Raw genomic sequence first — 9,822 nt, 5'->3', positions numbered from 1 at the left:
GGCGGATGCGGCCATTGCGGCCCGGAAGGGGCGGGATGTGCCCGGCCCGGCCGTGAGGGACCCCGGGGACCGCGAGGGGCCCGCCGGGCCGGGCCACGGTAGCCATGGAGTCGTGGGAGCTCCGCTTCGACACTCTGGAGGCCCTGCGCCTCTCCAGCAAGGGCCGGCTGAGCTACTGCAGCCGCTGGCAGGAGGATGAGGTGAGGGCTCGCCCCGCGAGTCGGCCCTGCCCGCTGGGAAACACCGACCGCTCCTCTCGGTGACCCTCAGGGCTTGAAACACCCACAGCCCGGGTCCAGGCTCGGGAGCGCGGGGTCAGGGAGCGAGGCTGGCCCCAGGGGGTTCGAATGTCCGGAAAAAGTAGGAGAGTCCGGAAAAAGTGTTGGAAAGACAGCAGGATAAAGGGTTAAATGGGATACGGAGCTGCGATGGTAAAGCAGCTACTGACTGTGCGGATGTGCTTCATGGTGTGTTAAAGTTTTATTGAATGTTAAGGCTGTGCCGCAGCCTTCACGGAGGATGTTTTGTCTCCAGGCTGCCTTGGAAGGATGTGTGGCTCCCGTTGAGCTCTCCTCTTACTGCGGCTGGGTGCTGGACAGCCTTGGTGGGCAGTTAGCCCAAGAAATCACACCCTCCGGGACTTCAACGCCCCAGCAATCCACTCCACTCCCGAAACGGGCATCTGCGGAGAAGATCCCGCCTGGCAGCCACCGCAGCTCCTCACCACCTTCATCTACAGAGCCCAGTGAGACCAAGGTAGCTCTCTGATTATAATCCATGTGTTTATGGAGCAGCTGTGAGCAAAAAGAAGTCCTAACTTGCTGCCATAAATTGTCAGATTAAGGCTGGTTTGTGCTCTGTTAATCTATGGGGAAAACATCCTTAGTTTTAAAATTTTTTTGTAGCATGAACAGGTGATGATAAAATTAGTATTAACAAGATTTTCATAGAAGAAGTTTTCACAGTAGACCCAAAGCAAACTCCATTTTTCACCATAACTGATAAAAATAATTGGAGCTCTGTTGTGTCATGGATTAGCAGCCCAGGATGCATCCATTTGGAAGGATAAGGTCACAGAGGAGGGATTCTCTGGAGTCTTTGAGTGACTTACATGTATTTTGACTCTATTTTATGAGGCAGAAGAGTAGGGAGCTGGGCGATGAGCAGTTGAGTTTTGGAAGTAATTACGTTGATGAAGCCATTTCACGATTTCCCTCTGGAAAAAGAAATGTCCGTTGTTTTGTTCAGTGATGACTTCACCACATGACAGCAATACTAAGCAGCAAAGTTTTGTATCATCCTGCCTCTAGTGAGACTTAAAAAATATATTGTGAGGAAAAGATATTAATGAAGCAGCAGGATGTTATAAACTTCATAAGAGAGTCTCAAGACTCCTCCTGAAGAATGATTTGAAGTATGAACCTGTCTTGACTTTTTCCAGTGTAACATCTTCCCTGGACATGAGGGATTGTCTGGGCTTTCCAGTGTCAGTTGGCCTTTGTCAGTGTCCTTGAGACTCTTGGTATGTCTGCTCCCAGTTTTAGTGATTGGAAAAGTAATTATCCCAGTCTCCTAAATGTGCTGGAGGATACTCAATATAGTGAGGTTGCACTGCGGGGGTGCATAACTGCTCTAGAAATGAGTATTTGTAGATTCTTTTGTCTGTTTCTTCACAAAGAATAGTTTAGGAGGTTTACTTTATCTATTTTCCTCCATGAATTGCTGACCCTGTGCTTAGGCACTGATTTTGCTTTTATGCTGACCATGCAGGAAAATGATCATCTTAGTCTCCTGGAAATAAATCAAGAAGTTGTTCCAGCAGTTCTGTCATCTAAAGTTGCAAAAGTCGAAGGCTGCATCAGGATGTATGAAGAGATGCACAGGCTGAAAGCAAAGGTAAGAATAAATGATTGAGGGGGTGTCTGTGAATCCCAGGAGAGCTCCACAGTCAGAGGTAACAGTGCAAGGACAGCAACTTATAAATGTAGGGCAGTTTGGTTTGTGTTTTCCTCTGTCCAAGTGGTTCAGTGACTACCTTTGGTGCCCTGTGGAATGCAGGAGAGGCTCAGACAGCGGCAGGAGGAGCAGGAGCAGATGGTGAGGGCAGCCTATGCCCAGGCCAGCGAGCAGCTGAAGCGCTTTGATGAGCTGAGGGAGCTGAAGCGGCATCAGGAATTCCAAGAGTTGCAAGAAGTAATGGAGAAAAGGTGAGATTACCTCTGGTATCATCAGAATTTTTATAGCACTTAATCAAAGTGAGGATTAATTCCTGTTCCTGACAATTCTGTGCTAGTCACTTGGGGTTGAAATCTCACCTGCTGCTTGTCTTACATTAACTGTCCTGTTAGAATTTGGCTGTCAGAGTAGATGTCTGGCTATTGTTGAGGTTTCAGTGGTTGGACAAAAAGTATTTGTGATAGCTGAAGCTCCTTTAGCTTGTTTTAACAGTAACTTACTGTGTGTTGGTTTGTGTTTTGTCTTCTGAATGTCTTGAGCAGACTCTTGACAGAGTTTTTCTGTCTTTATGTGTATTGTAGCTCAAAGGAGGCTCAGGGGCAGCAAGAGAAGCTGAAGGAAGAGCACCGACATAGAGCAAAGGTCTGAGACTCCTAAGAATTGTCTTTCATAGAAGACCATGACTGCTGGGTGGGAACTGGAAAGACCAATTGATTTATTTGCATTTCCATGACACTCTGAAGTGAGGATGGATTTTCTGGTGCTATCTTGGGCAGTGTGGAAATGCAGTAAAGGCAATTGTGTCATAGGAATGGGAAGGCCTTGTAAAGCTGGAGTCATCAGACAAGGAAGGAACTGTACAACTGGAGTTACTGAAGTGTTTTATGATTCTGGTGTCTTTGTCTCCGCAGATATTGAACCTGAAATTGCGTGAGGCAGAGCAGCAGAGGCAGCGCCAGGAAGAGCTGGAACGTTTGCGCAAGGAAGAGGGCCAGGAGAGACTGCGTCGCCTTTATTCCATCCAGGAGGAGCTGCTGCAGCTGAACCAGCAGATTGATCCCAACTACAGGCACAAAGACTTGCCCAGAATTGATCTGTCTGCGTACAGCAATCGTGGCAACCAGATCTGTGGACTGGTGTCAGGGCTCATCCGCACCACGAGCGAGGTACAGGCTCTGGAGTTGGTAACTTGGGCTGTCATCGCTTCATTAAGCTCCCTGTAGTTGTCTTCAAAGGCAGCTTGTCCTGAGGCCCTTAAGTAAGATGTCACAGCAATGTTTTTAGATATTCATCCTATAAAGCACCCAGTTTCAAAGGGGGATTCTTTCCTCTGGCACTTCAGCTGTTCTCTTGAAAGTGGCTTATCAAAATGTGTGAGAACTTCTGCAGGAGAAAGATTCAAATTAAATTCCTGTAAACTCTGGGTGCTATAAAGTTCCCTCTGTGACGGTGGACTGGTTCATGAATTGTTAAATACTGAACATCTTACGATTCTCCTCTGCTCGTAAGCTTTTCTGCAGTAGCTGGCTTTCCTTGACCTCTTTTCTTTCCAGGGTGGGATACAAATCTTGAAGGATAGAACACTAATAAGGCTAATCCTGTTTTCCAGCTTGTCACAGCTGGCTTTCAGCAGAGAGAGCTGCCAGGGCTTTGCACTGGAGTTCACTTGCACTTGTCAGAGGTGTATTCTTAATTTTTGTTCTCCAAGATCTTACGAGGTTTAGTCATGGACTTATATTCTTTACAAATATTATGATCAATGTTATGTACAAATAAAGGAGATGGGGATAAAATATGTGGTTAGCTCCCAGATTATCTGAAGGGAAATGCTTCAAAGCTCCTTGCTCTTGCTGTTGGCCCTCTGACACTGGAACCAGAGGTCAATGCTGTGTTACCTCTCATGTTTCTTGGCAGAGAGGGTTCCCCACTCAAGCAGATGTGGCCAGCACGGAGCGAGCCCTGCAGGAGATGCGAGGGTTGATATCCAGCATGCAGCAGGAAATCACTGCAGCTCTAGAAGAAAAAAAGAGGAAAGATGAAGAGGAAAAGAAACAAAAGCAGAAAGAGTTAGAGAAAAAAGAGCAGATGAAGAGTCAGACTCCTGCTCCTGCACAGCAGTCGGGGGGGAAGCAGCAGAAGGAAGGTTGGTTAGACTTCTTTAAAAATCTTTTTTATTCCTTTGCCTTGCATTTTTTTTAGGAGTTTTCTCACTGGAGATTTAAGTATTTCTTAGTCATGGTTTTTTATTATTATTTTTTTATTAACAGGACTTCAAATTAAAACAGAAGAAAGTATCATGCAGTGGTACCAGCAGCTTCAGGATGCTGCTGAGCAATGTGTTGCTGCTTTCAGTGAAATTGGGAACTGCAAAGGCAACACTGAGGTATGAACAAATTATTAATACTGTTGAAGAGAGATTAGCTTAATTTCTAGGTTAAATAGGATAGCTTTAATTAAAAAAAAAAATTTAAAAAACTCTTTTGTGGCAGCCTCTGTTACCACTTTGCTCATCCAAACTATTATAGATATATACTTGTTTGGAAAGGATTTTAAAGCTGTTTATTTGTTTGTTCTCCAGGTGAAGAAGATAAAAACAAACTTGCAGAAAGCAGCTACAATCCCTGTAAGCCAGATCTCTAGCATATCAGGTCAGGAAAACACCAAGAGCTCAGTCCCACTGAAATTCCTTTTGCTTGAAAGATTTTATCAGGGCACAAGCGCATCAAGTGTTCCTGTAATTATCCATGCAGCAGAAAGCTGCCCTGCACACAGCCTATCTGTGCAGTAGGGCTTGCTTGTGTTTGGAAGGCCTTTTGCTTCCCTCAGAGGCAACTTTCTTCATCAGGGTTAAATTTGGTTAATCAGATGGAGCAAAGGTGCCCTTTGGGATGTGGGTCTGGTCTTCATGAGCTTGATGTGGTCTGGGTAAGACTTGTCTGCTGTTCCTTTATCTTCTGTCTCCATACATTCCTTTTGTATTTGCAGGCTCTAAGCTGAGAGAGGTGTTTGACAAGATCAATAATCTGTTGTCTGGGAAGCCTGTGCAGACTGAAGGGCAAACGGTGTCCGTGACTCAGCATCCACAGGGGCTGGAGTTCGTTTGTTACAAACTGGCAGAGAAGTTTGTGGTGAGGAAATCTCTTCTTTGGGGTGGCACAGATAGTCAGTGCTCTAGGAGATGCTTTTGCACCCTGAACTGTCTCTTCAGCTGTGGAGAACAAAATCACTAGGTGTTCACTGTGCTAATGCAGAGAAAAAACTTTGTTTCTCTTTCCCTTCCAATCCTTATTTTATTTCTTCTAGGAGGAAAAACTTTTAAATTTCAGGCTTAACCTCTTATATATTATGAACAAGGAAGGTGCAGTGTTGTGGAAAATAGTTTGATAGTTAATTTATGCTGTATCACAAAACTGTATACAGGCTCAAACCTTGTATCTTGGCAGAATTTGGGCGACAAAAAAACCCCAGCACGGAGGCTCAGGAGGCAAACTTCAGTCCCTGCTTTGGTGTTAGCACCCCTCAAGAAATTAAATTTGTTTTTTTGAAGTTGGCAGTATTTTTCCCCTGTCTTTATTTGCAAAGTTTGGGCTGCTTGAAACTTTTATCCCCGCAGGAACAAATGCATGCAAAAATCAGCCCATGGAGTAAAACTGTGACTGATTTGTAAACATTTGAAAGTGATTGTTTGGGTTGAGAATATCTGTGCAGGGTGCACTTTGAGCCTGTGTTTGCTAATCCCATTTTTCTACCCTGAGCCAGAGTTTATTGTCATCTCTGTGGGAGCTGAGGATATGCAGCTTCATCAGTTTTTCTATCCTTGGCTCCATATCCATGGAAACATTTGGATCCTTTAATAAAGACTTAACTACAAAAATGAGGATTTTTTTTTTTTTTCCCCTGAGAAATGACTTGAAGTAGTGGTGGCTGACTTTCCTTTTCCACCCTCCAGAAACATGGGGAAGGAGAAGTATCTTTTCACCATGATTCAGCTTTCCCAATTGCTGTGGTGCTCTCAGGAATCTGGGAATTACACCCTCGAGTTGGAGACATCTTTTTGGCTCATCTGCACAGGAAGTGCCCATATTCTGTGCCATTTTACCCTGCTCGGAAAGAAGGGACTTCTATGGAAGAGTATCAGAGGTAAATTTATTACTGGATTTTTTTCTGCGTGAGCCCTGCAAGGGTGAAGGCTGTTCTGAGTGAACTCCGCTTTCCCCCATCCCTGAGCACACAGGCATTGATTCTGGAGCTTCACTCACAAGTGTGTAAAAACCATCTCGTTCCACCCCCGTGCCATGGCAGGGACACCCTCCTCTAGTCCAGGTTGCTCAGAGCCCCATCCAACCTGTCCTTGAGCTTTTCTTGGGTGGGGCAGGCACAGCTTCTCTGTGACCTGTTCCAGTGCCTCACCAAATGGTGGAATGGATGATCCAGAGGGTAATGGTCAGCCTTTGCAATAATTCTTGCATGTTTTTGAAGAATCCCTGTTCTCAGTAGAGTTGACTTCAAGTAAGCTGAGAGCTGCAGGGACTCGAGTGAATGTGTTTGGCTGTACTAAAACTGGAATGTTTTCTCATATTAAGGATGCTTGGATATGAAATTCATGATTCTAAAGTGGAAGAACAAGATCATTTTCTCAAAAGGATGTCAGGAATGATTCGTCTTTATGCTGCCATCATTCAGCTCCGGTGGCCTTATGGAAACAAACAAGGGGTATGTGTGTGGCACTCTACTTAGAACCTTGTTACTACCCCAGGAGTCCATCAGATTGTATTGTTTTGTAGTTGAGGTGTGCTGAATTTAAACTAGCTCATGATATATTTGAAGGAAAATTGTTATAACCATGATGAACAAAGCAATGCCAAGCAATTCATGGTGTGGACTCTTACTTTATGTCTTCAGAATGATCAAGTTTTATGTCAGGTTTTATAAAGAAGAAAACTGGTTTTTGATAACTGTGTTTTACAAGTCATAAAGCGAGTGCTGAGTAGCTTCTTTGTTGCTTTGTAGGCTCATCCTCACGGTCTGAGCTATGGATGGCGCTGGCTTGCACAGATGTTGAATCTGGAGCCTCTGGCAGACGTGACAGCTATGCTGCTTTTGGATTTCCTGGAAGTAAGTGGTGTGGATAACTGTTAGTAGTTAAATGTCACCAGTTTAGATCCCTTTTGAGTTCTGAAGGGTTTGCTGAGGTGAGATTCACGGCAGGTTTTTTAAACTTGTTCTTATTCCTTCGGAAAGGAACATGAATATTTCCATGTTCCTGCAAATACAGCTTTGGAGCTGAATGATTTCAAAACTGAAGTTTTTATAAACATTAATTCTGTTGTTGTATTTGATTCTGTGTAAAGTTTCTGGTATTTTAAAAAGTCTTGTATAAGGTCTGTTCGAAGCACTTGAGAGTTTGTACAGTGCAAGGAGGTCCTGTGGCTGTTCCAGCCAAATCACTTCATAAAACAGGATAGATTTTTCAGGCTAAAAAGATCAGAGCCTGATGGATATTAATTCTGTATCCTAAGATATAGGCCTGTGCTAAATAGGAGCCAAAGTTAAAGGCTGAAGTCAGGGGACACAAACACTGACAGCTTCTCTGCTCTTCAAATGCTTCTAAAAGAACTGTAAAAATACAGATGAGAAAGTGAGAAATGAAATACCCCATGGGGGATTCTGGAAGTCAGAGGAACATTTGTCCTGTAAGCTGTGTGGAGAAAGCTGATGAATCACTGCACACAGCAGTAATCACAGTGGGGAAATGACCAGTGTGCCCAGCAAATAGTGTCAGGGAGGAGAACTGTTCTGGAAGGGAGACTGGGGTGAAATGAAGGGTAACATTTTGTGTCAGTGGCCACCACAGTCAACAGTTTTCAATGGGAAAAGGTAATTGTGGTAGCTGTAACAGCATTTAGAGGATTTGCTTGTTTTAGTGTAGGTGTATTTCTTTAAATGTCTGAATAAAGCATTAAGTGATTGGCATGGAACAGGTACATTGCAGCTGTCATGCAAGTCTAAAGCCCAACTCTGAAATAATTCTGAAACCTGCACTTTGTGCCTTTCTGTATCACAGGTGTGTGGCAATGCTCTGATGAAGCAGTATGGGATTCAGTTCTGGAAAACAATGTTCTTTATCCAGAAATCCTATATCCCAAGGTATGATAGCTGGGGTTAGGAATGTTGGTGTTCGCTCTGAAATGACTCATGCGTGTTTTCCAATCTCTGCCATCCACCCCCACACCCACTTGTGAATCAAACTCAACTTTGTAAATAGATTTTGGAACGTGCTGTTGTTTCTGCAGAATTGAAGCTGTGACCAGCTCTGGCCAGATGGGCTGTTTGTCACGTTTGAAGAATTTCGTGCAGGTAAAGGAGTTTTGGGGGTCTTTTTTGTTCATTTAATTTTCAGGTGTTTCGGTTTGGTTTTTTTTTTCTTTTCCCATCACTGAATATATGCATTGTTTGGATAATGAGGCTGGCACTGCTTGCTGCACTTGTAACTCAGATCTCTGTCTATGATCTATCCCATCTTTTGTAACTTTTCAATTACTGCATTACCTTAATGATAGCTATGACGTCAAACATCTCGCTGCTTTCTTATCTCACATCTAATTTTTATCAAGGAAAATGTATTTTGATTATAAAGGAAGATCATTGAGAGGAGATGTACAGGTTGAGGAGGATTCTGCTGAGTCATTTCTGTCCCAGCTATTTCTTATCAGTAGTTGCTGGTTTTTAGCACTTGTCCTGATTAAATACGTGGGGAAGTGACACTGAACTTTTCTCTGTAGTCTTTGTTTGGCATTGCATTCTGCCTATTTAAAAAAAAAAGCTTGCAAAACTGTAAAATACTTGATTAAATTAAATTGACTTAGATTATGATATTAAAATATGACTTTGAAGTTGTACTGTCATTTCGTGATTAATTCTGGTGCATTTTATTAACAATGCTTTGAATGTATAGTAAGAGCCATCAGAATTCCTGAGAAGAGATGCCAAATTAAGATACAAGTTTATTTATCTTTATTATTTGTCTTTCTCTCCATTAGAAATGTCTACAGGCAGAGGAAATTCCATTACCAAAGGGCATTCTGACACCTTCCTTTTGGAGAACATAAATCAGTCTGCATTTCCTTTCCCCTTAACGTTTATTTCAAGAAGATTTATTTGTTAGACTCAGAAGCTAATTGTTGGATTAGATCTTTTTATGTTTTTTTGCATAATAAATTACTCAAACTTCAAGACTTTTCCTTCATATGTTTAATCACGTGGAAGATGCTTTAAATCCATTGTCCTGATGGCTCTGGAGGTTAAGAACTCTCGGACTGAAAAATTGCACAATGCTGTTCGGCGCGTGGAAGTGAAAATACCTCACAGCTTTATGAACTCTTAACAGCATAATCAATCTCAGACTTACTGCTAGAACTTTATTTTTGTATTTCTTACATCTTTTATAATTCAACTGTAATTATGCCGATGGACCTGTTTGTTTCAACGTCATCTAAAATGCATGGTGAGGCTGGTAGAGGTTGAGCAGTGCTGACAATTCCCTCCCTTGGATGTAACTTCACTCCAAAAGACAGGAATCTGGGAAGGGAGGTAGACTCACTGCTCCAAGGGGTTTGTGGGGGAAAAAAGAGCTCCTGTAACAAGCAAAATTCTGGTTTTTTTCTGATGGAGAGGGGCAGTCAAGAAAATCCACAGCTCTTTGATGAATACAGGAGATGGGAAATCTGTTGGATTTACAGTGAGCTGTCCTTGAACTGTTTTGGTGGCCTCTAAGATGAAAAAAAAATACTTCTGAGTTCTACAAGGTAGTTAATTATTCTGCTGCAAGTTGAAAATGTTATTTTTACTAGACTGGGGTTGGTTTTT

General features: G+C 43.0%; 1 protein-coding gene across 1 annotated transcript; it reads left to right on the top strand.

The window, feature by feature from the left end:
- Positions 1–39: 39 nt before the first annotated feature.
- On the top strand, positions 40–9,189 carry GLE1 (GLE1 RNA export mediator). Its single transcript, XM_040083525.2, has 16 exons — positions 40–200; positions 535–756; positions 1,771–1,896; positions 2,059–2,207; positions 2,538–2,598; positions 2,868–3,122; positions 3,871–4,099; positions 4,224–4,339; positions 4,535–4,604; positions 4,942–5,084; positions 5,906–6,096; positions 6,540–6,669; positions 6,967–7,071; positions 8,021–8,103; positions 8,250–8,313; positions 8,997–9,189. The coding sequence occupies exons 1-16, from the start codon at positions 105–107 to the stop codon at positions 9,063–9,065; spliced, it is 2,109 nt and encodes a 702-aa protein (XP_039939459.1). The 5' UTR covers positions 40–104; the 3' UTR covers positions 9,066–9,189.
- Positions 9,190–9,822: the final 633 nt, after the last annotated feature.

Source organism: Hirundo rustica, chromosome 20 (assembly GCF_015227805.2).
Source record: "Hirundo rustica isolate bHirRus1 chromosome 20, bHirRus1.pri.v3, whole genome shotgun sequence".
In the NCBI taxonomy this organism is placed as follows: Eukaryota; Metazoa; Chordata; class Aves; order Passeriformes; family Hirundinidae; genus Hirundo; species Hirundo rustica.
The sequence above is the reverse complement of the archived record's forward strand: the minus strand, read 5'-3'. Positions and strand labels throughout refer to the sequence as shown.

What these genes read in the sequence shown, in the direction of transcription:
- GLE1 (XM_040083525.2), top strand. Translation starts at nt 105, where the DNA reads ATGGAGTCGTGGGAGCTCCGCTTCGACACTCTGGAGGCCCTGCGCCTC. An exon ending in GCCGCTGGCAGGAGGATGAG is followed by an intron (nt 201 to 534) that starts GTGAGGGCTCGC and finishes TTTTGTCTCCAG; the next exon opens with GCTGCCTTGGAAGGATGTGT. An exon ending in CCAGATCTCTAGCATATCAG is followed by an intron (nt 4,605 to 4,941) that starts GTCAGGAAAACA and finishes TTGTATTTGCAG; the next exon opens with GCTCTAAGCTGAGAGAGGTG.